Raw genomic sequence first — 26,662 nt, 5'->3', positions numbered from 1 at the left:
AACTTCACCAACTTCATATATTATCAAACTTTTACATCTTTACTTAACTCTGTATGCTCTGATAGGTTTTAAAAAAGCAACTCATTATTGTTTTAACTTGTTTTATTTCATTATTAGTGAGGTCCATATATTTGTATATGATATACAGTCTTGCCAATTACATGTTTTTCTGTGAACTATGGTTTTGCCTGTTGAGGGATAGGCGAAGACCTCTGGTGGTTCTCTGAGTCCTCAGAAAATTCATCATGCAATGGAGGCAAGTGCTCTCTTTCTCCTCCTCTGGCCCAAATAAGCTCCAGCACCTTTCCTATTCTTACAGATGATCTCCGGGACAGCAGCAAGAGCGTCACTTCTAACCTTGGCTGGCCACTTCTCTGGCACTTCCACCAGAAAAGCAGCAAAGGAACTCCCTACTCTGGGATTCCCCAAACTCAGATGTGGGAGGGGTTCTAGCCTCATCCAACCAACTGTCCAGGGCAACACAGGGAGGCATGGGGGACACCAGCCCAGCAACCCCCTCCATGACATCCTATTCTGCCTGCCCCCCATCATTCCCAGACTCAATGCTCTTATGTGGCCCAGGCAGAGGCGATGGGAGTCTGATTCATCATCTTGCTGCAACCAGCTTGTTGAACAAACGGGACTCGTGACATTATCCAAATATAGCTTTGTTTTTGCTTCCCTGTCCCTTTAAACTTTATTTGATGCAGGTAATCTTCTCCTTCACCAGGATGAAAATCCTGGCAGTCCTTTGGATTTTGTGTTTTCTCATTTGCATAATATATATTCCACCAGTCACTTTAAGTGTCACACACATCTCTCTTCAGCTGTCAGAGTGTCCAGTCCTGTGAGAGCCCGGCCATGACTTTTCGCCTGCCCGTGCTCCTTAGGGCGAGAACACACAGTGGCCGGGGCAGGGGGGAGGGTCCCTCCTGCCCTGCCTTCACTCACTGCCCTTTCCCTCCCACAATGGAAGGTCAGGCCAGGAGACATGAGGGGAGGGGACAGTACTTTGGCTGGGTGGCTTCATGCTCTCAGGACCTGAGGCTTGGTTCACACAGGCATTTGCAAGGTTGAAAACAAGATGGAAGTTTCCTCTTTCTTTGTGGGCTGTTGGGGGTTCCTGCTAGGCCCTCCCTTGACCCAGGGGATACAGCTCTGCTCTGAGTGGGGCGTTCTCCTCCCCCAGCCTCCCACCTCTCCTCGCCAAGGCCTTCTCCTCTCCCCAGACCCACAGCAAGCCCACCTGCCCCTTGACCTGTGGGGACCAGGTCAGCACCTGTCTGAGAGCCAGGTGCCCCCTCATCCTCTGGATTTCCCATGGTAGGCTTTGGTCATCTCAGGTGCCTGAAATGAGGTGGGTGATGAGGGGAAACAGGGATTATAGAGAAAGGAAAAAATACATCATTCCAATAGATGGGTCTTTCACCTACCAAGCACTCAGCCCAGTATTTGGCCCATGGGAAATGCACAATGAATGAATGGATGAATGAATGCATGAATCGGCCTGATTTCTGAGTAATGTCATCTGTATGTAGCACTTCTTTAGGGCTGCAATGCAAGAGACTGTCTGATAGCTGAATAGATTATAAATAGATTCTCTTAAAGCAGCATTTAAGATTTTATTTACAGGAATAAATGTTTCTTATATGACATTTTGAAAATACCAAAATGCACAAAATAGGAAGTGAACTCACTTGAAATCCCACCACTCAGAACTCATCACTGTTAATACTTTATATTCATATATAAACGTATTGTGTATGTTATTTGAAAGCAAAAATAGTAAATGATACCATATGAAATTATATGACATGGAATTCATAGAGCCCCAAAATGATACATCCTGCTTTGATACTATGACATTTGGGGGGGTGGGGGGGTGGAGGGTATAATTTTGCTCAAGTTTTCTGTTGTGTTTCAGTTTGACTTGTAGGTCCCACCCTAGTCAGCTACTGCCACAATAATGCTGCATAACAAGAAACCAGGTGGCATAGAACAATAAGCATCTCTTTCTCACCCACATGTCTTCAGGGGCACAACTGTTCACGGTTGGGCTTGGCTCCAGGCTGAACGATTGGTTCAGCTTTGCTCTGCAGATCTCCAAATTTCAAGCCTTTGCTTGCTTCACATCCACGTACATCCCATTGGTCAAAACAAGTCACATGGCCACGCCGCCATCAACAGGGCCAAGAAATAACACTGCTTTCGATGGGATTAACTGTAAAGTCACACAAACCAGGCAGTCACATGGAAAAGGATAAAGGGAGGGGTGAAGAATTGGCAACAATAATCCAATCCACCCAGGCCTAGGCATCCTAATTCATACCATTTTCTTCTAGGTAGATCTCAGAGAGTAACTGAGTTTTTAATACTTCATTGTGGAAAGCAACAAACTATAGGCTTTATTTATCATAAGCATAAAAGGCAGACATTCTGAATGCAATAGAGACTGGTCATTTCTCTTAAAACATAAAGTTTGAATCCTCTACAATCTATAGTTAATGTGATGTCCTCATTCTCTTTTATTTACTACATTCCTCTTTTGGGAATGCTCGATTTAACTCTTCTCTATATTTCCATGCATGTCACTTGACTCAGAGAGCCACCTTTCTTTGGGTTTCAGTGAAGCCCCATAGGAAGAGCTCTTTCCCGTTTTTATGGCTGAAATCTTTCTAGCATGCCTCTCAGGGAAAATTAATATTTTCATATATTAAAGCATTTCTATTCTTCTAACATAGCTCTAATTGACTACATTAAAATATCCCTGTATCTGTTTATTATACACTTTTCCTCTTAAGCACATAATGTAAAATATTTAACTTATGTTTTCATGAAATGAATAAGAAATAGCCCTGTTGTTATATTCCCCATCATGTGATACTACTTTAGAATTCGGAGGTCATCTTTTTTCAATTTCTAAGTTGGCCCCCCAATTTATATAAACCATCAAAATTCTTTCAACAATGACACCATTACCATCACAATCGAACCTTCCAGCCATTTTCCATGTACAGTAAGTAGGCATTTTGATCCGTGTCGTATAAAATGTGGAGGTGGTTTCGTTTTTCTGTTTCCATCCAGATACCTGACAAAGTGTGGACAGAGCCCCACTGAGCATCGGTTCAAGGCCTAAATTACTTGCTGTAAAAATGGCCATGAAAGGGAGCACAGACTCTTTTTTTTTTTTTTTTAATGCTTATTAAAATTTATTTTTGAGAGAGAGATAGAGCACGTAAGAGCCGGGGAGGGGCAGAGAGAGAGAGAGAGAGAGGGAGACAGAGGATTGAAGCGGGCTCCGCGCTGACAGCAGAGAGCCAGATGAGGGCTCAAACCCACCAACTGAACTGTGAGATCATGACCCGTGTTGAAGTTGACACCTAAGCCACTGAGCCACCCAGATGCCCTGGAGCATTAACTCTTTTAAGTGGCTAGGAAAGCACTACTCAGTAGTGTGTCCCCCAACTGGAGGTTATGTTGCCCCACTGGTGGGGATTTGGGAAATGTATGGGGCACATTAAGTTGGCACAATAACTGAAGTCTGCTATTGACGTTTACTGCCTGGAAACCAGGAATGGCAACTTCCCACTCTACAGAGAAGTGTCCGATTCAAAATGCCAGCCGTGCTTTGTGTTGAAACACTGATTGAGTGGAGTGTAGCTGGTATTAATCAGGATTTTTAGTTGTAAGCAACAGAACCAACTCTAGCCAGTTTAAGTGGAAAAGGAGCTTTATAGCAAAATATATTCAATAGCTCACAGAATCCCCAGAAGGTCCTGCAAATCAGGCTGGATGGCCAAGCAGCAGGAATGATGCTCCATTACGCCACCAGCTGCTCCAGGGGAACCCTGTCACCAACTCTGCCACTGTATACGACCTACACAGGGTGTGGGGTCCCCCAGATAGCACTTTTGCCACTACTGCTTCTGAGAGCTGGATATCTCTCCAACAATCTCACCAGAATAGATTGATTCCATGCGCAGTCACCCTCTTGCTCAGCAGAGCCCAGGTCACATGTCTGAACCCCAGTGACAAAGAAGGCTGAGGAGTTGAGTTCCTGACCTCTATCTCAGGGCCTCTACTCTGGGGAAACAGGGCTCACAAGGTAGGAAGTTCCCCCAGATTAGGAAGGTGTTCAGAAGATGCTGGGAAGTCACTAGGTATGACAAATATCCATGAAATCATCAAAAGCCCTTATCATATGCCCCTCCATAAAGACATTTCTCAAGCATGAACCTGACAAAAATAGCTTCCAGATTCGCCTTCCAGAGTCTTAAAAAGATATACTTAGTTTCTCCGCACTGTTACATATTCATTCTATTTTCTCTGCCTCAATTACCATATCAGATATTTTTTTGGACTGGTGCATACATATCACTTTTGTCTCCTTTCTCAGCACAGTAATTCCTGTCCAGTTATAAGACTTATTCTTTGTTCTCTCACCGCCTACAGCTTTATATATCCCACATGAGCATTTACAGAAAAAAAAAAAAAAAACTTTTTTTAAATTATGGATAAGGTACCATATATGTGGTTTAAAAACAAGCAAAGAAAGGACAGTGCGCTTTGATTCAAAGACATTATCATGGTCACTCTGTGCCACATGGTTTTTGGCAGGAAGTGTGGGGAGTAAACTGAAGAGTTGTGCCAATTTGCTATAAGGTTACTTAAGAACAAGAGCCCCATATGTCATATCACTGCTTAAGTTGACAGGACTGCAAGCAGATGGGTCAGAGAATAGTGTAGAACACATAAATATATAGGGTAGTGTCACAGGATAGTGGTTTTTCAGAAATAACTTGAACCACTAAAGGGAAAGTAACATAAGTCTACTAGAAAGCATGAATTGATTTCTCAGTTGTATTATTCCTATCTTTGATGATATAACAGAACTTAATGATCTTCCAATACGTGACTAATAACTGAATACGCAGAGGAATAACTACTGCATTTACATTTTTTTTTTAACGTTTCATTTATTTTTGAGACAGAGAGAGACAGAGCATGAACGGGGAAGGGGCAGAGAGAGAGGGAGACACGGAATCGGAAGCAGGCTCCAGGCTCTGAGCCATCAGCCCAGAGCCCGACGCGGGGCTCGAACTCACGGACCGCGAGATCGTGACCTGAGCTGAAGTGGGACGCTTAACCGACTGAGCCACCCAGGCGCCCCCTACTGCATTTACATTTTAAGATCGTCCCAATATGCTTAAATTTATCACTTGCACTTAATAGATGCAAATAAGTAGTTTTGAGTGTATTACACTAGTGATGACTGTACTACCTTCCATCAGCTCTCAAATTACCTTTTTATTCCTGGAACAGGGATCCAGGGGAAAATGCTGTAGCTACTATCAGAATTTTAAATTCACTGAGTCAAAGTGAATTTCTCTAGTGTGCATTTTCACTGTGAATGAAATAATCCAAGGCTTTGTCTTGTTTGCATGTGTCTGCCACCAAATTCATGTAGGGACTTGGAAACTTTTTTTTTAAGTACACTGGGTCTATTTATTTTTTATGTGGATTATCTTCACATGGAAAAAATTGGAATTCAGAAATGCATCTAAAATTTTTTCATTATTACAGAAGAGTTTTGAGCATGATGAAAACAATGGATGACAATAGATTACCCATTCAATTTATGTTTGGAGATTCTACAAGTTTGTTGACCCTAATTATATAATGAAATAAATCTTAATTTGTTACATAATGTGGTAGCTGGTTTATACGTCTGTGATAAAGTGCAGAAGTGTAAGTAAGTCATAGGTCTGAAATGATGTCTAGATATGAAGTCAAGACTGCTTTATTCACCTCCTTAGGAGAACATCTGGCTGATAGAACACCTGGGTGAGGCACATTTGGGGTTTTGGAGTGAACAGTTTGAATCTTAAGTATGCTTTCTATATAAATCTAGTATATCTCAAAGGGCTTTAGTTACTCTAGACTAAGAAATAGATTAATACAATAATATGATTCTATAAACAGGACCATGTTCAAAGCTGATAGAATCTTGTCCTGCTAGTGAAAATAATTATTTTGGGGCACCTGGGTGGCTCAGTTGGATAAGTGTCTGATTCTCGATTTTGGCTCAGGTCATAATCTCCTGGTTCATGGGATTGAGCCCCGAGTCAGGTTCTGTGCTGACAGCGTGGAGCCTGCTTGGGATTTTCTCTCTCCCTCTCTCCCTGCCCCTCCCCCACTCACACACATGCACGTGCTGTCTCTCTTTCAAAATAAACATTTAAAAAAATATTATTTTGGGGGTGCCTGGGTTGCTCAGTCCGTTAAGCATCCAAATTCGGCTCAGGTCGTGATCTCTTGGTCTGTGAGCTCGAGCCCCACATTGGGCTCTCTGCTGACAGGTCAGAGCCCGGAGCCTGCTTCAAATTCTGTGTCTCCCTCTCTCTGCCTGTCCCCTGCTCACACTCTGTCTCTCTCAGAAATAAGCATTAAAAAAAATTTTTTTTTAATATTATTTTGGAGACACCTGGGTGGCTCAGTCAGTTAAGCATCCAACTTCGGCTTAGGTCATGATCTCGAGGTTCGTGAGTTCAAGCCCTGAGTCGGGCTCTGTGCTGACAGCTCAGAGCCTGGAGCCTGCTTTAGATTGTCTCCCTCTTTGCCCCTCCCCTGCTCACGCTCTCTCTTTGGAAAAATAAATAAGCATGAAACATATGTGTGTGTGTGTGTGTGTGTGTGTGTGTGTATTATTTTTAACATCCCTTTAACATTCATATAGGATCGGCTATTCTTCCAGTGATTGTAGAATATTGGAATTTTGTTATAAATGTGAGTGTGTGCCCTTGCAGTTTCCCTACCTCAAGTTGAGAACCAACACAAAGGGAACAGAATGTAACATTAAGCATCTTACTGACACTGGATGCACTCAGAGTCACAAAGGGCTCACACGTGGGTGGCCCGCCGAGACAGTGGAGCTAGCATGAGCAGCACTGTGGGGCAGTCAGAGTCTAGGATCCCTGGAAGTCACCTGGCCAAACTGTGTCCGATTCTAATTTGGCAACAGAGGCTCAGATAAGTGAGCTGGTTTGCTCGAGATCGCTTCTCAGTGGTGGAAGGTCTAGAAGCCACAATCCACCTCCTGGGCCAAACTGAGACTCTTTGACCACCCATGCAGCCTCCCTGTCAGAAGCCAAGGCTACGTAACATATACTACCATTTTAGGACAACATATTCTGGCGATGAGACCCAGCGACGGATTATTCTATGAGTTTGAACAGTGGCGGAAGGGTCTTTTGAGTATTTCAGATCCCAAATTTAGACTTTTGCCAATTCTTATTTGGTTGTTAGAATGGAATCATGAAGAAAATATATTTTATTGTATATTTCCCATGATCTCTGTAAACCTGATTAAATGAAGATTTCACTGATAAGGATTAGAATCTTTAATGTCTAAATTAACTATCTGGGTTTTTTTCCCCCCCTCCAGTTCCATCACATCAGCTGACAGCTCTCGTGTACATTCATATAACTTCAGAGTTACAAGGGAGCTGGCTGAGTCAAAAGAAAGTGACCCATCCTTAACTTGTGAAATGTATTGTACTTGGTAGAGAGAGGAAGTGTTGCATTGTGGAAAGACTATGGCTTTGAAGTAGAAGACCCTAGTCTAAATTTAGCCCTACCTTTTATTAGCTTTATAAATAGCCATTCAGCTTCATAGCCATTTAACCATTTACAGCTCCAGTTTCCTAGTTTCCTTAAAGGACTTTTTTTTTTAATGTTCACTTATTTTTGAGAGAGAGAGAGAGAGAGAGAGAGAGAGAGAGAGTCAGAGCACAAGTGGGGAAGGGGCAGAGAGAGAGGGGGAGACACAGAGGCTCCAGGCTCTGAGCTGTCAGCACAAAGCCTGAAGCAGGGCTCAAACCCAAGGACCACAAGATTGTGACCTGAGCCGAAGTTGGACACTTTGCAGACTGAGCCACCTAGGCGCCCGAGTTTCCTAGTTTTCCAAGCTGTAAAACAGTCCTAGTAACTTCCTAGGAGGGTCACTGAAGGGAAGACATGTAATAGTGTGCCTCAATCACCTGGCACAGAGGTATCTAACCAATGAAAGCAACAATTCTCAACTAAAGTAAGACCTGTAACCCCAGATTGCAAAGAAGACACTATTTGAGCCTTTCAGATTGTTTGGAAAGATTGGAACAGCTCCTTGAGAATGAAGATATTTATGGAAATAGGCTGAGAAGATCTAATTCTCCTAAAGTACTGTTAACCTAGATTAATGGAACAGTGAAAATAGCTCTGGAATGTTGAGATGGAGCCCTTGGGTGTAGTTCAGGGCCAGTTCCCTAATAGCAATGGCCTTGGAAAAGGCACTCACAGCCTCCTCGAGTCTGTTTCTTCATTTGAAAAACAAGGCAAGTCCCAAAATATCTTTGCTTCCTATCTTAAAGGTTTATTTAGGGAAAGCCCTCTACACCACCAAGGGATTTCACGGTAAGCAGCTCCCTGTCTTTGCATCTGGAAGGTTCTGCTCCTTTCATCTTCACTCCTGCTGTCACTTCACTGACACATAATTAGCAGTTTGTGAGATGCTATTTAGATTTTCTTTGCATTTCACGTTCTGTTGTTAATTCTCTGTGAGGCTGACTGATTTGAGGTGATTTAAAAATCTAAAGCAGAAGATGCTCTGCAACAGTGCTATCTTAGCATGAAGGATAAGGACATAAATAAAGGTGAAAAAACCCTAAAGCGATCAGAGCTCCTGCTGATGACTTCATTCTACCAACACAGATACAACAACTTCCAAGAATCAGGAAAAAAAAGGGAGAGGCAAAAAGGGAAAAACAATACATTTATTAAGAGGCATGAAAATGCATAAACTCATTTATAAATAAATGTAGAATTTACCCAGTGAAAAAATAGCTAAAATCCATGAGTAAGCTGGATTTTGTATCTGAAATGATTACATATTTGATCTCCAATAATTTCCTCTCCAACATGATCTCTTAGTAGCAGCCATTTTGCAATGACCATAGAAAAAGCTGTTACCAAAGATCATCACGTGGGGGGAAATTTTTCAAGAATTTTCTTTAAAAATGAACCAGTGCAAACAAATTCAGATTATAAGGGATACAGTAAGACCTAGGGCTTATCTTCAGAAAAGTACAAAATAAAAATCCCAAACATTTATTCATTAAGAAATGAAAAAGCAAACTGCATTTTGATCATTGAAAAATAATACATATGGATATTATAAAACATTCTTAACCAGTAATTGTAATAATTACGCTTATAAATGTTCATTCAAGTACTAATGTTCAATAAACATTCAAATCCCCATTAAAAGTAACACTAGATACAGACATATGTGGACAATACTACTTCTGATTTAATGACAACAAAAATCACATCAACAGAAGGCAAGTGATCCTTAAAACACTGTATTTTTTTTGTATGTAAATGATTTTTCACAGTCTGTGTATTTTATCTGTGAGAACCCAAGGAACATCTCACAACAGCTAATTAAGAAGTCCTTTCTATAAAGTAACTTTTGATAGTACAGAAACAAACATACCAGAACACAAGTTGAGTTTAAAACATAACAGGGCAGAATCTGTTTTCTTTGGCAGGAAATTATTCATTCCTTACCAAATGTTGGTTTGCTGTTGTGTGGACACTATGAAAACACTTTTTGGTATTTACCAAAGACCTATGAAATCATCTGAAAAGGTTTCATTAACTATGGTACCGTGATAACAGCGTAGCGCTTACGTCAAAGTTGCGCCGAAATCAACCTGGTTTCCTTGATTACTGTTGTTAACAGATCTTCCTTCAAAAAGCTCCCTCCTAATCCTGGCCTGAGTCTCAGGTTTTAATAAAAGTTCCTTTATCTGTTTCACTTTGGACTTCAGACCCATCCTTTCTCGACGCAAAGCTTCATTAATTAAGTCCCGGAATCCAATAGGTTTCTTGCCTAGGGGAAAAAAAAATTATATAATACATTTTACATACAAATGCCAGTGAAAGACATTAAATATGGCACACTGACTTATCAAAAGAAGGCTAAAAGAAACCTTTAAAATGTTGCCCACATGTTATAGAAAAGGTTGCATTTTGCCAAAAATATATAATTTGCATGAAACGAATTTACGGTAAATAAAAATCACTGCATAGCCACAGCAGACACAGGACAAGTGTGAGACATTATGGACTGACAGTATGGAAAACGATTTCAACAGTGATTATTTTAAACTTAGCACTTGTTAGCTGTGTGTGTGTTTTGGCCTCAGGTAAAGTGGTCAAATGCCCTGCTAAGCAATATAAATGGCAGTATTCCATTTATGGCAAGGCCCCTTCCAAGGCCTTTAATTTGAGTCCATGAGGCATAACCCAAAGTCCCCTCTCCCTTGGCCATGGCTGAGGGTAGGTGAAACTTGGGCCATTCTTTCATAAGTGAGTTTCCTCTGCTAGCCACAGCACTCCATTCTCTTCTGTTGTGCTTCAGAAATGCAAACACATTGATCACGAAAGTATTAGGCGATCTCCACAGCTTGGACAAGAGACATTTAAACAGCACAATGCAAAGTAGTCCGTTGACTCAGCAGAGGGGAGCCAGATGCTTCTCACGGAGCAGCGGGGGGGGCCTGCCTGCATTGGGGTCTCATTTCCTGTTGTTGTCACTGTCAGTGCCATTCCTATCAGCCTCTTGAGTTTTCACAGAGCTCCCATCCCCTGGCTTGCTTTTGTTCTGTGTTTCTTCCAGATACTGCTGGACAGCCTTGAGCACCGCGTTCTCCACCAGCCTCTTACTGAGCCTTACCAGTTCAGCATCATCAGGCTCACCTCCATTCTTATCACCTACATTCCACAATAGAGAAGAGAGATCACTGAGGTCATATTGCCATAGAAACTTGGCATGCAGGGGCCGGCTAGTTCAGTTAGTTAAAAAGAGCAAGTGTCCTTCAATCTGGCAAATTGGATCCGTAAATCCAAGAACACTGGTGTGGCTTTTCATTAGGTATTTGCAGAAACAGGAGACTGCCTATGCCTGAAGATGTCAGGTTGAAAAGCAGTTCTTTAACCCCACTCCAAAAATATTCCACCTAGCAATGCTGGAAGCTTCCTACTTCTACATGGAATTTTTGTCCTTCTCTCATCCATGGCTATTTGCTACTGTTAAAGTCCACGCGCCCACCACCCGGAGCCTCAGACATGTGAATTCACCAACCAGATCTGCGTCTGCTTTTCCTTCGCCACTGATAAATGTCAGGTGATCAAGATTTCCCAATCAACTAGCTACTTGGGATCACTAGTTGTTTAAATGATTGGCCCATAGATTGGTTGTTAATAAACTCTCAGCAATTCCATGAAGACAAAGGCAGTTATTCCTGCTAGGAACTGGTTTAAAATAAACTTGTAAAATTAATATTCTATGTAATCTCGGTGCTATCACTGCAATTTCAGAAATAAGAAACTCTTCAAGAGTTAGGATGATGATAGTAAATTACTAGATGTTAATATTTTATAGCCATTTTATTTCCCTGCTAGTGATGATCAAGGTTTAATTATTCTACCTTTCATTTCACCTTAAAAGGGCTGGTTCTCATCTATTCCTATGCTACACATTTCCCACTCACTCTCTTCCATGTCTCCATTAACTGGGGAAAAAAGAGCAAGGGACTCATCTCTCATGCCCATTCATTCCCTAATCTTCTTCCACGAGCTGTGGACCCAAGAAGGCAGATGAGTGGAGGCAAAGACAATGCAGCACCTAAATATGGTAAACAAATACTAACAGATCTCAAGGGAGTGACAGACAGCAATATAGTAATAGTAGGGGACTTCAGTATTCCACTTTCAACAATGAATAGATCATCCAGATAGAAAAACAGAAAGGAAGCATTGGATTTGAACTATACTTTGGACCAAATGGACCTAAGAGACATATACAGAACATCCAGCAGTAATCAAAACAGTATGGTATTAGCATAAAAACAGACACATAGACCAACTGAGCAGAATCTAGAGCCCATAAGTAAACTCATGCATAGATGGTCAACTAATGTTTGACAATGGAGCCAAGAAAACACAATGCAGAAAGGACAGCCTCTTCAATAAATGGTGCTGGGAAAAGTGACATCGACATGCAAAAGAATGAATGAAATTGGACCCCTATCTTACACACACTCACAAAAATTAATAAGGAATGGAATAAGGACATAAACATAAGACCTGAAACCAAAAAACTCTTGAGAAGAAACCAAAGGAAAAAAAGTTCCTTGACACTGGTCTTGGCAATGATTTTTTCTGGAGATGACACCAAAGAACAAACAATGAAAGTAAAAATCAGCAAGCGAGATTATATCAAATTAAAAAATCTTCTGCACAGCAAAAGAAACAAACAACAAAATGAAAGGACAATCTACAGAATGGGAGGAAATATTTGCAAGTCATATATTTGATAAGGGGTTAGTATTCAAAATATATAAGGAACTCCTACAACTCAATAGCAAAAACACAAACAATCCAATTTAAAAATGGGAAGAGGACCTGAATAGACATTTTTTCCAAATAAGACATACAAAAATGTCTAATAAGTACCTGAAAAGGTGCTAAATATCACTTATCATCAGGGACATGCAAATCAAAACCCCAGTGAGATATCACCCCACAACTGTTAAAATGGTTATTATCAAAAAAACAAGAGATAACAAATGCTGGCGAGGATGTGGAAAAAGGGAGCCCTTGTGCACTGTTGATGGGAAAGTAAATTGGTGCAGCCACTGTGGAAAATAGTAGGGAGGTTCCTCAAAAACTTAAAATTGGAATTACCATATGATCCAGCAATCCCACCCACTTCTAGGTATATATCTGAAGAAGGTGAAATCACAATCTCAGAGAGATATCTGTACTCCTATGTTCACTGAAATGTATTTCACAATAGCCAAGACATGAAAAAAACCTGTGTACAATGATGAATGGATAAAGAAAATGTGGTATTTATATAAGATGAAATATTATTCAGCCATAAAAAGAAGGCAATCCTGCCATTTGTGACAATATGGTAGACGTTTAGGGCATTGTGCTAAGTGAAAGATGGCAGACAGAGAAAGAAATACCGTGTGATCTCATTTACATGTGGAATCTAAAAACACTGGACTCAAAAAAACAGAGAATCAAACGGTGGTTTAAGCAGGGGCAGAAAAATGAGGAATCCCGGTCAAAGACTTTTAGTTACAAGATGAATAAGTTCTGAGGATCTAATGGAAGCACAGTAACTACATTACCAATACTGTATCATATACATGAATATTTGCTATGGGAGTAGAGCTTTAATGCTCTCACTACAACAACAACAAAATATAATTAGGTAAAGGTAAAGGATGTGTTAACTAAAGTCTCTGGGGCAAATATTTTGCAATAAATATGTATGTCAAATCATCACATTCTATACCCTAAACTTACACAATGTTATATGTCAATTGTATCTCAATAAGCTGGGGAGGAAAAATAAAAACTAGAATGCTCACTACATTGAAATCAGCTCATTTTTGGAATATTACCCCTGGCCTCCAGGAGACAAAAGCCAAGTGTTACACTTGCATCCTTAGGTCTGGGATAGGTAAATACTGAGGGTCTGAGCTGGAAGATGGATATTGTTTTCTATGCTTACATGTAACAGGGATTGAAATACAAAAGCACATATGCTAAGGGAGAGAATTGGCCTAAAGACCTCCTTCTGAGCCCCACTTCTATTTAACACACGTCCAGGACCAACTCTGCTTATAACCATCATTCCTAGCACCCTCCAAGCAGATGAGAGATAGCTTAAAGACCCATCTAGATTTTCTACCAGTGCAAGGCCTTAGCAATTGCTTTCCCTTAAAAAGTGGCAATGTGGCACCCCAGATGACCAAAAGTTCTAGGTAGGGCCTTTGAAGTGCAAAATACGCTTAGAATTGAGTAAGCTTCAACTCTGTGATATCTACATAGAAGTAATTCAACGTAAATACGTCAGGATATTATTAAAATAAAGATAAAGAAATTAATACCACATTTGGGGCAATTTAAGACTATTTTTATCAGTAAGAATAAATGAGTATATTGTGTAATACTTACAGGATTTTAGCTTAATCTTACAAGACAGTGTTTATATAACCGATACCTCCAAATGTGTTACCTACCTGGAACTATTTGTATAATGGCTCTTCAAACTTAAAAGGGAAAAAGTCACACTGCAAGTGAAGGGACACTTTTTAAGTACCCCCAAAACACTGGGAATGACTGCAGCTGCTACCCTACTGTGCTCGGCGCCCAGGCCAGAGGTGCATTCCTCCGGGCTATTCCTTACTCTGGTCAGCTTTCAGGTAACATCAGTCATCATATCACTGATACTCACTAGTTGTACTTGATCCTAGTCTTTACTCACTCCTAAGATGCCTCAGGTCACGTCATCTGTGTTTCTGAGATTTCTCTCGGCCGGCTACGAAGTGCTCTTGTTACTTCAAACACTCAGAGATTGAAAAACACAAAAGTTTTCCCACGAAAAGTTAATTTTCCCTTCTGATTTCTCATTTGTGATTATGCTTTTATTATTATTTTATTATCCAAGGCAACCAAGCTCAAAACAAGACGGACACTGTCTTTGATTCCTGCATTTCCCTCAGTAACTCCTTTACTAGCCAAGCCCCATGAATGTGCTTTTCACAATTTGTCTTCTCCTCAATGCATTTGGTATAACACCTTTAGCTTAATATTTATAAACTGTCCCTTTTAGTGTCCATTGTCTCTACAGAAAAATTTAAACTAGTCTTCCTAAGCTTTCTAAAGTTGACCGTTGGTGATCACCCACCAGCACCGTGCTCCCGCTGTCAGCTTCCAACATCTCCTCAGGTGCCTCCACATCATCCTCCACTTCTAGATGGCCCTCCCTTTCTCTAATTAAAATCCCACTACTACAAGAAGCCTTCCCTGACTAACCCAGATGGAAGTGATGTGCTTCCACTGGATTCCAATAATTTTGGCTGCACAGATAGTACATGGTCATTTGGTCATTCATTCACATATGCACTGAGGACCTACGATACACCTGGCTATTCCAGCCTATGGGGATACAGCAGAGAACAAAACAAAGCCCTACTGGTTTTCCTTTCTTAGTTTCTTTACAAATCAAGAGCCTTATTTATTTATTATTTACTTGATTTATTATTCAACAACTACTGATTGAGTATCTGCTCTGCTAAAGACACAGTCTTGAGTATAGAAACCATGTCCTAGGTTCTCAGTTATCTTCTATTCTGCTAATGTGTGGCACAGCTTATTGAATACAATAAGAGCTTGATAAATATTTGTCAGTCCAGTGAATTGTTGATTAAAGTCCTTGAAGGGAGTACAACATTTAAAAATGCTCCCATCCAAAGGCTTTGGGATGCAGTGAAGGCAGTCCTGAGAGGAAAATACATTGCAACCCAGGCCTATCTCAAGAAACAGGAAAAATCCCAAATACAAAATCTAACAACACAATAGAAGCAGAATGGCAAAGACATCCTACACCCAGCAGAAGAAGAGAAAGAATAAAGATCAGAGCAGAAATAAACAATATAGAATCTAAAAAAACTGTAGAGCAGATCAATGAAATCAAGAGTTGCTTTTTTGAAAAAATAAATAGAATTGATAAACCTCTAGCCAGGCTTCTCAAAAAGAAAAGGGAGATGACCCAAATAGATAAAATCATGAATGAAAATGGAATTATTACAACCAATCCCTCAGAAATACAAGCAATTATCAGGGGATATTATGAAAAATTATATGCCAACAAACTGGACAACCTGGAAGAAATGGACAAATTCCTAAGAACCCACACACTTCCAAAACTCAAAGAGGAAGAAATAGAAAACTTGAACACACCCATAACCAGCAAAGAAATTGAATCAGTTGTCAAAAATCTCCCAGGAAATAAGAGTCCAGGACTAGATGGCTTCCCTGGGGAATTCTACCAGACATTGAAAACAGAGATAATACCTACAGATAATACCTATCCTTCTCAAGCTGTTCCAAAAAATAGAAAGGGAAGGAAAACTTCCAGGTTCATTCTATGAAGCCAGCATTACTTTGATTCCCAAACCAGACAGAGACCCAGCAAATAAAGAGAACTACAGGCCAATATCCCTGATGAATACAGAAGCAAAAATTCTCAACAAAATACTAGCAAATCGAATTCAACAGCATATAAAAAGAACTATTCACCATGATCAAGTGGGATTCATTCCTGGGATGCATGGTGATACAAATCAATGTGATACATCACATTAATAAAAGAAAAAATAAGAACAATATGATCCTGTCAATCAATGCAGAAAAAGCATTTGACAAAATTCAGAATCCTTTCTTAATAAAAACCCTCGAGAAAGTCGGGCTAGAAGGAACATACTTAAACATCATAAAAGCCATTTATGAAAAGCCCACAGCTAATATCATCCTCGATGGGGAAAAACTGAGAGCTTTCCCCCTGAGATCAGGAACACGACAGGGATGTCCACTCTCACCGCTGTTGTTTAACAAAGTGTTGAAAGTGCTAGCATCAGCAATCAGACAACAAAAGGAAATCAAAGGCATCATAATTGGCAAAGATGAAGTCAAACTTTCACTTTTTGCAGATGACATGACATTATACATGGAAAACCCAGGAGACTACCAAAAGTCTGCTAGAACTGAAACATAAATTCAGCAAAGTCACAGGATACAAAATATACAGAAATCAGTTGCATTCTTATACACTAATAATGAAGCAACAGAAAGACAAATAAAGAAACTGATCCCATTCACAACTGCACCAAGAAGCATAAAATACCTAGGAATGAACCTAACCAAAGGTGTAAAAGATCTGTATGCTGAAAATAATAGAAAGCTTATGAAGGAAATTGAAGAAGATACAAAGAAATGGAAAAACATGCCATGCTCATGGATTGGAAGAATAAATACTGTTAAAATGTCAATACTACCCAAAGCAATCTACACATTCAATGCAATCCCAATCAAAATTGCACCAGCATTCTTCTCAAAGCTAGAACAAGCAATCCTAAAATTTGTATGGAACCACCAAAGACCCCAAATAGCCAAAGTAATATTGAAGAGTAAGACCAAAGTGGGAGGCATCACAATCCCAGACTTTAGCCTCTACTACAAAGCTGTAATCATCAAGACAGCATGGTATTGGCACAAAAACAGACACACAGACCAATGGAATAGAATAGAGACTCCAGAATTGGACCCACAAAAGTATAGCCAACTAATCTTTGACAAAGCAGGAAAGAATATCCAACGGAAAAAAGTCCCTTTAACAAATGGTGCTGGGAGAACTGGACAGCAACATGCAGAAGAGTGAAACTAGACCACTTTCTTACACCATTCACAAAAATAAATTCAAAATAGATGAAGGACCTGAATGTGAGACAGGAAACCATCAAAACCCTAGAGGAGAAAGCAAGAAAAAAACCTCTCTGACCTCAGCCACAACAATTTCTTAGTTGACATATCTCCAAAGGCAAGGGAATTAAAAGCAAAAATGAACTATTGGGGCTGCATGAAGATAAAAAGCTTCTGCACAGCAAAGGAAACAATCAACAAAACTAAAAGGCAACCGACAGAATGGGAAAAGATATTTGCAAATGATATATCAGACAAAGGGCTAGTATCCAAAATCTATAAAGAGCTCACCAAACTCCACACCCAAAAAACAAATAATCCAGTGAAGAAATGGGCAGAAGACATGAATAGACACTTCTCTAAAGAAGACATCCAGATGGCCAACAGGCACATGAAAAGATACTCAATGTCACTCCTCATCAGGGAAATACAAATCAAAACCACACTCAGATATCACCTCACACCAGTCAGAGTGGCCAAAATGAACAAATCAGGAGACTATAGATGCTGGAGAGGATGTGGAGAAACGGGAACCCTCTTGCACTGTTGGTGGGAATGCAAACTGGTGCAGCCGCTCTGGAAAACAGTGTGGAGGTTCCTCAAAAAATTAAAAATAGATCTATCCTATGACCCAGCAATAGCACTGCTAGGAATTTACCCAAGGGATACAGGAGTGCTGATGCATAGGGGCACTTGTACCCCAATGTTTATAGCAGCACTTTCAACAATAGCCAAATTATGGGAAGAGCCTAAATGTCCATCAATTGATGAATGGATAAAGAAATTATGGCTTATATACACCATGGAATATTACTCGGCAATGAGAAAGAATGAAATCTGGCCATCTGTAGCAACATGGATGGAACTGGAGAGTGTTAAGTGAAATAAGTCATACAGAGAAAGAGATACCATATGTTTTCACTCTTCTATGGATCCTGAGAAACTTAACAGAAGACTGTGTGGGAAGGAGAGGGGAAAAAAGTTAGAGAGGGAGGGAGGCAAACCATAAGAGACTCTTAAAAACTGAGAATAAACTGAAAGTTGATGGGGGGTGGGAGGGAAGGGAAAGTGGGTGATGGGCATTGAGGAGGGCATCTGTTGGGATGAGCACTGGGTGTTGTATGGAACCAATTTGACAATAAATTTCATCTTAAAAAAAATGTTCCTATCTCGCTATAAGCATAGCACACCCTGGCCAGAGATTTAAATTTAATAAATTTAAAGCAAGAGCAGAGAGAGCAGAGAATTCCAGAATAATCCAAATAGTCATATAAAAATATCTAACCACTTTGCTTGATAAACCTGGTCAATGACAAAATATCCAGTCTATGTGACAAATATTAACCATCTACAATTACTAACCAATCAACCAAAAAAGGAAAGAAATTTATAAATCAATCTTCCAGATCTGTCCTGAATTCTTGCCTCCACCTTACGATTTCCACAAAGCATCCTCAGACTATCCATGTTAGTTCAAGGAAGACCCGACTAGAAGGTTCATCACAGAGCCCTGCAAGTATGTAGCAATTCAAAAAACGTGTGTCTTCATTCCAGTAAGACCTTATTCATATTCCCACTTTCAACAGGCTTAATTTAACTTAATTAACAGGAGGCATCTTAAGATTCAAGTTATACTGTATTTTTCTTCTGCCTATGACTTGAATGAATGTATCTGTCTCCATAGTGACCTCTAAGATAAATGGCTAGCTTCCTTTTACCTGAAGCATAGTTAAAAATGGCAGTTCGACATGCCACTGCAAGGTACACAAACTATCTTTTGATATTTCAACAAAGGTACACACGAAAGATATTCCCAATGTGTGAAGCAAAATCTTGATAAAATTTTCTTTCTTGGTTTACTTGGGTTATTTAATATCATACCTACTTAAAGTGACAGATTAACCTTTGTCTTTGACACTGTTATTTTAGAAATCTCCCCAGAATATCTTCAATCAATTTCTTAGGATAGTACTAAAAATACAAAAGAAAGGCAAGGAGAAATTCTGTTAGGCCCACCAAATACAGTACTGTCCCTAAAAGGAAAGACTTAAATTTTCAACAAATTTCAAGTAAGTGATTCCACACTCTAAGAATTGTAACACCATTAATCCACTGTATGTACCCATGATTCTGTTTGTGTTTATATTACCTGAGATCTCTGATACCAACCCAATGTAGAGATAAAATTTATTTTTGTGGTCAAAAAAAGAAGTTCCTTTGTGGCAACAAAAATATTTTCTACCAACTAGAACAATTTAAGATCAACATCAATATGGTTCAGCTGTTCTTATGTGTGAGCTAATTGCTTATTTGATGTCATACAATGGGCTCCAGAAACCATCACCATCCCCCACCTACCACAAATATCTAGGTACCTATTTGTGTTGACAAGAATAAATCATGCTAATATTTTTTAAAAGTGAACAAAAGAAATTTTTTCTTACAATGCCAAGTAAGACCAAGGAAGAAAGTACAACTACATTAAAAGTACTTAATTGTCCCAATCAAAATCCCAGCAAATTATTTTGTGGTCATCAGTGAAATGATTCTAAAGTTTCTATGGAGAGGAAAAAAATAACAGAATAGCCAATGCATGTTGCCAGTGCAATATTAGAGGAGGAGAATAAAGTTGGAGGACTTACACTATCCAACTTCGAGACTAACTGTAAAGCCATAATAATCAAGACAGTCTGGTATTGACAAAAGAATAGACAAATATATTACTGGAGCAGAAGAGAGAGAGCCCAGAAATGGATCCACACAAAAACAGTCAACTGATCTTCGAAAAAGGAGCAAAAGAAATACAATCAACCAAATGGGGGCAAAGACAGTCTCTTTAACAAATGATGGAACAATTGGACATCCACATCCATGCACATTAGTGAATCTAGACAGAGACCTCATGCCCTTCCCAAAAATTAACTTAAATGCATCACAGACCTAAATATAAAATGCAAAACAATAAAACTCTTAGAAGATAACATAGAAAATCTAGATGACCTTGGGTATGACAATTACTTTTTAGGTAACACCAAAGATACAACCCATGAATGAAATAACTGATAAGCTAGACTTCACTGAAATTAAAACCTCTGCTCTGTGAAAACAAAGGAAAATGTCAAGTGAATGGGAATACAGGCCACAGACTGGGAGAAAATATTTTTTAAAATAACTATAGTCCAAAATATGCAAAGAACTCTTAGACCTCAACAATAAGAAAACAACAACTCAGTTTAAAAAGTTGGCCAAAGATCTTACTAGAAACCTCATCAAAGAAGGTATATAGATGACCAAGAAACATATAAAAATATGTTGCATGTCATATGCCATCAGGGGAATGCAAATTAAAACAACAATGATACATCACTACACACCTATTAGAATGGCCAAAATCCAAAACAATGACCACACCAAATGCTGACAAAGATACAGGGCAACAGAAACTCTCATTCATTGCTGGTGGGAATGCAAAGTGTTTCAGCCACTTTGGAAGCCAGTGGGTGTTTTTTTATAAAACTAAACATATTCTTATCATACAATCCAGCAATCATGCTTAGTATTTACCCAAGGCAGCTAAAAATTTATGTACACACAAAAACCTACATGTGGATGATAACAGCATCTTTCTTTCATGTTAACTTAGTTCAATTTTTAATTTCTTTCTGTTTAAAGCCTCTTTTTCATAGTTGTCAAAATTTGGAAGAAACCAAGATGTCCTCCAGTAGGTGGTAGATAGATAGATAGATAGATAGATAGATAGACAGACATGTCCAGATAATGGAATACTATTTGGTGCCAAAAAGAAGTGAGTTATCAAGCCATAAAATGACATGAAAGAACCTTAAATGCATATTACTAAGTGAAAGAAGCCAACCTGAAAAGACTACATACTGTATGATTCCAACCACATGACACTCTGGAAAAGGCAAAACTATGGACACAGTATAGAAAGATCAGTGGTTGCCAGGGGTAGGGAAGGAGAGAGATTATTAAGCAGAACACAGAGGATTCTTAGGGCAGTGACAATACTCTGTATTATACCATAATGATGGATACATGACACTTGTCCAAATCTACAGCATGTACAACACCAAGAGTGAACTATAAAGTAAACTGTAGGCTCTGGGTGATAGTGACCAGTCAATGCAGATTCACCAATTGTAACAAAGTATCACTCTGGTGGTAGATATTGGTGGGGGTGGGGGAGGTTATGCATACATTGGGGGCAGAGGGTATCCGGGAAATCTCTGTAGCTTCCTCTCAATTTTTCTGTGAACCTAAAACTGCTCTTAAAAAAATACTGAAATCTTAATTAAAAAAAAAAAAAGTTCTCATTTGCTCACATCCCAACTAACCAGGACGTCCCATGCTATCTGGACAAAGCTTCCCAAGCATCTTCCCTTTACTTGTACCATTTTGCCCTCCACATTCCTTCCACATAACTGTGCCCTCCTTAGCAGCAGATTTTTTTGACTGAGCTCACCTTTTCTTTCATCTACCCAGATAAAAAGAAACATTAATGTAGATCTGTAGGCTATTCAAAAAATTGGGGTGACACATCCAATTTCTTTGCATACCACCTACAACTTATCTATGATGAGGGACAGATCAAGAATTGTCCCCAAGTGCATATTTAAACTCACATTGTCCTTGGGCATTCTTCTGCCCAATGTATTAGCTGCAACACCCCAGGAAATAGAGTTCCTATAAACAGAGCTCCTCTCCTCTTGCTAAATACCAAGATTCCTTCCCACCCCCAATACACACACACACACACACACACACCCCAGAAATTTTTAGAACTAAAACACCAAGGCCATATTTTAAATATTTTCTAGAATATAAATTTAAAAAGGAAAAAAAAATCATTCCTCTGTAAGTTTTATTCCAGAATCAGTAGCACAGAATACATAGGAAAATGATTATGCTTTATGTGAATAAGGGACAATCCCCCCATCCTCCAAGGGATTCTGGAGATCACTATACTATATGTCCCTCCACCCACCCCACTCTCACCATTTTTAAATTGGAGTTGGAGGAGGGGTACCATGCAGTTATACTGAATACCACTAACTGCTTTGAGGGGAAACAGGGGAGATAAAGTCCCAACAGGCAGTCGCCCTGCAACCTAAATTGGCTGGGCATGACCCATCCACACAGCCTTGGCCAAAGCTGTCATGATGACAAACAGTTATGGGCCCCTCCGGCTTTTTGTTAGCACACCCGGTGCTGGCACCTCCAGAGTCTTCACTTCCCCCCATTTTCCCCCAAGTCACAGCCTGAAGCAACCCCCCAATCCACATATCCTTGTAGGAACCTTGTAGGATCCTTGCAAACACTCCAAATCACATGGCTCAGGATGCTTTCTATGACTTGTGTCCTCAAGACTGCTCCTTGTACAGTCATATCAGAGAAGGAACAAGACATATTTGCTGGATGTTTGTAGGTCAAACAACCTACCAAAGGAATCTTTCCAGACATCACATAACAGCCTCGTAGAGACTTCTCTTTTTCATCTATCTGTAGCATTAGTTTTCTGAGTCCACATTATAATCCACACCGTTCTCTATATAATCTCTGCTGTAATGTTGTCATTTCTTCTTGGAAGCTTTGGTGATGAGCTAGAACTACAGGTGGTGATAAGACAGAACTCCTAATATGTGTGTGCAGAGGGAAAAATATATACGTAAGAGTTTGAAATCCAATTCTGCTATGTCTGCACAGCCTTATTCACAATCTCCCTAAGCCTAAATTTCCCTTTACTAGGCCACTCATAAGGATAATACACATTGCATTGTTGTTTTAAGCATTAAAGCTAAGGTATGGACAGTGCCTAACATTGTACCTGGAACATAGTAGGTTTTCAAAACATGGTAGCTATTTTATTAGTACACTTTATACATGTATTATGAATAGATCTGAGTTCAATTCATTTTAAGAAGAATGAGTTCAAGGCCTACTATAAGCCAGTCACTAATTTACTCATTCTATTAAGTGCCCACTATGTGCCATTTCTAAGTATTTAAAAATAAATAAAATCTAGTCTCTGACCACACAGAAGTCACCCTAGGAAGATGACCAACAAAGGATGATTGCAAAACACTAGGTTAAGTGCTGTAACAAAATATGTTCAAGGTCCAGTGGAATTGGGACAGGATACCAAGGTTAATTTTCACAAAGGAGATATTTCGGCTCAGTGAATAGAAGTTTTCAGGCAGGGGGTAGAGGGAGTAGGAAGGTTTTTCCAGACATGACGAAGGCATGAGTGTGTGTTCAGAAGAAGGAAAATGCATGACGCATTTCAAGAACTAGAGGTACTTCCATGGTACTGGAGTAAAGAGTTCAGAGTGTCATGGGTTAGGGTGGGGGTGGTGCAGGAGGCAAGAAGGCCTGGACAGCAGGTATAGATGAAGGGTCCTATGTACCATACCACGCAGTCTAAGTTCATTCTATAGGCAACAGGCGATTACTGAAGAATTTCAAGCATAGCCATTTTTAGCAAATTCACTGTAATAGCCATGTGGGAAATGGAAGGAGGATTTGAGAGGGGCAAAACTAGAGACAGGTTTTTACAGTAGACAAAAAGAGAAACAATGAGGCCCTGAACTATGGTAGATGCAATAGAAAAGTAAGAGACACATTACAGAAAGAGTTAAGAAACAGGAATATTAGAAGACAGCCAATTTAATTAGAAGAAGGCTTTAAGGAAAGAGGAAGGGAAAAAATATGAAAAAAAAAGTGAAAAAAAATATGAAGAAATATGGCCAAAAATGTTTGAAATTCAATAAGAACTTCAACTCTAAATTCAAGAAGCTCAAAAATATCAAGCTTAAGAAATGTGAAGAAAATCACACCAAAGAACATCATGATCAAGCTGCTAAAACCAATATTAAGAGAAAATCATCAAAGCAGCCAAAAGAAAAGGCATGCATTATACACAGAGGAACAAAGACAAGAGGATAGCAGATTTACTCGTCAGAAACAATGCAAGCCACAAGACAATAGCACAACATCTTTAAACTGCTAAAAGAAAAAGAAAAGGCAATATAGAATTCTTATTCCAGACACATTATCTTTCAAAAATGAGGGTGAAAGATTTTTTTCAGATACATAAATGCTGAGTTAATAATCAGCCAACAAGTGCTGGAAGAAATGTTAAAGGAAAAACCTGAAGCAGCAAAAAAAAAAAAAAAAAAATGATACCAGATGGAAATCTGGATCTACTCAAAGACATGAAAAAAACTAAAACCTGTACATATGTAGGTAAAAATTAAAGACTTTCTCTTTCTTAATCTCTTTAAAATACAACTATTTTAAATGGAGTTTATAAAGTATGTAGAAATAAAGTATATGGCAACAATAGCACCAAGACTGGCTGGGAAACAGAAATAACTGTTCAAAGGTTCTTATGTTAAGCGTGACGTGGCGTATTATTTGAAGGCACACCATCATAAGTTAAGAACATAGATTTTAAAATTCTAGAGCAACCACTGAAGTAAAAATGAAAAAGAGGCATAACTAATAAGCCAATAATAAACATAATATGGAATCCTAAATACTTAGTACAAAATTAAGGCAATAAAAGAGGAGAAAAAAGAACAGAGAAGATAGGCCAAGAAGAAGCAAGGTGGGAGATTTAAACTCAGAAATGAGTTTGAACACAGAATGGGCTGAACAGTCCAAGAAGGTGTTAAAAATTGTTAATATGGATGAAAGATAAGAATCAACTATGATGTCTGCCAAAAACCTACTTCAAATATAAAAACAAAAAGGTTAAAGGTAAAAGGATGGAAAATGATGTATCTATCACGCTAACGCTAGTCAAAAGAAAGCTAGAGAGTAAGTAGCACACAAAGCAGATTTCAGAAAAAAGAGCATTCCCTGAGATAAAGAGACATTTTATAATCTTATGGAAATCAGTTCATCAAGAGGATATAAAAACCCTAAATGTGTATGCACCTAATAGCAAGAGCTTCAAAGTATCTGAAATAAAAACCAATGGAACTGAAAGGATAATAGGTTATCCACAATTAGAGTTTGAGATTTCAAGACCCGTCTTGTAGTTGGCAGAACAAAGAAAGAGAAATACAGTAAAAATATATAAGACTTGAACACTAGTAACCAAATCCACCAAACTGACAATTTATAGAACACTCCACCCAATAACCACAGAACACACATTCTTTTTAGTATACAGAAACCTTTACAAAAGGAGATCAGGTTCTGAGCCATAAAACAAGTCTCAGTGAATTTAAAATTCTCAAACTCATCCAATGCATGTTCTCAAACCATGGTGGAACCAAATAAGAAATCAATAATAGAAAGATGGAAAACCCCCCAACTATTTAGAAACTGAACAACACAATTCTAAATAATCCATGCTTTAAAGAAGAAATCAAAAGAAAATCAGAAAATATTTTGAACTGAATGAAAATTAAAACACAACACATCAAATTTGTAAAATACTGCTAAAGCTATACTTAGAGGGAGATTTATACCATTTTATGTTATATTAGAAAATAAGAAAGGACTGAAATCAAGTTATCAAAGCTGCCACATTAAAAACATAGGAAAAGAGAAGAAATTAATCTCAAAGTAAACAGAGAGAAGGAAATAATAAAGATAATAGCAGAATGAAACAGAAAACAAATACACAATAGAGAAAAACCAACAAACCAAAGGTTAGTTCTTTGGGGGAAAAATTAATAAAATTGATTAATCTCTATCCAAATGAATCAGGAACAAAAAACAGGAGATACATATTACCAATATCAGGAAAGGGAAAGAGGACATCTCCATCAATTTATAAACATTAAGAGGATAATAAGGAAATATTATAAACAATTTTATGCCAATAGATGCAACAAACTAGATGAAATGAGCAATTTCCTTAAAAGAAACAAACTACCCAAATGTTCAAGAAGAAATTAATAATTTAAATAGCCATACTAAAGAAACTGAAATTATAGTAAAAAAAATATCTTTCAACAGGTAGCTTCATTATTGGTAAATTCTATCAAGTATTTTACAAGGACATTTTACCAATTCACAAAATCTTCTGGAAAATAGAAGAGAGAACACTTCCCAATTCATTCTATGACACCCAAGCCAGACAAACTGTGAAAACAAATCTATAGAACAATATCCCTCACAAATAGAGACACAAAAACTGTTAAGAAAATACTGCCAAATCAAATATAGCAATGCATGAAAAAGATAATACATCATAACTAAGAGGAGTTTGTTTATTCCAGAAATGCAAAATTGAGTTAACATTTGA

The 26,662-nt window shown here is 38.8% G+C and overlaps 1 protein-coding gene across 6 annotated transcripts in view; it reads right to left on the bottom strand.

Annotated features, from left to right (window-relative positions):
* Positions 1-8,792: 8,792 nt before the first annotated feature.
* Positions 8,793-26,662, bottom strand: part of AKAP7 (A-kinase anchoring protein 7) — a 149,839-nt gene continuing 131,969 nt past the window's right edge. For 3 of the 6 annotated variants that reach the window (XM_043592377.1, XM_043592378.1, XM_043592380.1), the window contains one exon: positions 8,793-10,815. In XM_043592377.1, coding sequence (XP_043448312.1) covers positions 10,619-10,815 — 197 coding nt within the window. In that variant the 3' untranslated portion in view covers positions 8,793-10,618. The remainder of the gene's footprint in view (positions 10,816-26,662) is intronic. The other 3 variants (XM_043592376.1, XM_043592379.1, XM_043592375.1) reach the window with 2 other exon arrangements.

The sequence above is a fragment of the Prionailurus bengalensis genome, chromosome B2 (genome assembly GCF_016509475.1).
Source record: "Prionailurus bengalensis isolate Pbe53 chromosome B2, Fcat_Pben_1.1_paternal_pri, whole genome shotgun sequence".
Taxonomy (NCBI): Eukaryota; Metazoa; Chordata; class Mammalia; order Carnivora; family Felidae; genus Prionailurus; species Prionailurus bengalensis.
The sequence above is the reverse complement of the archived record's forward strand: the minus strand, read 5'-3'. Positions and strand labels throughout refer to the sequence as shown.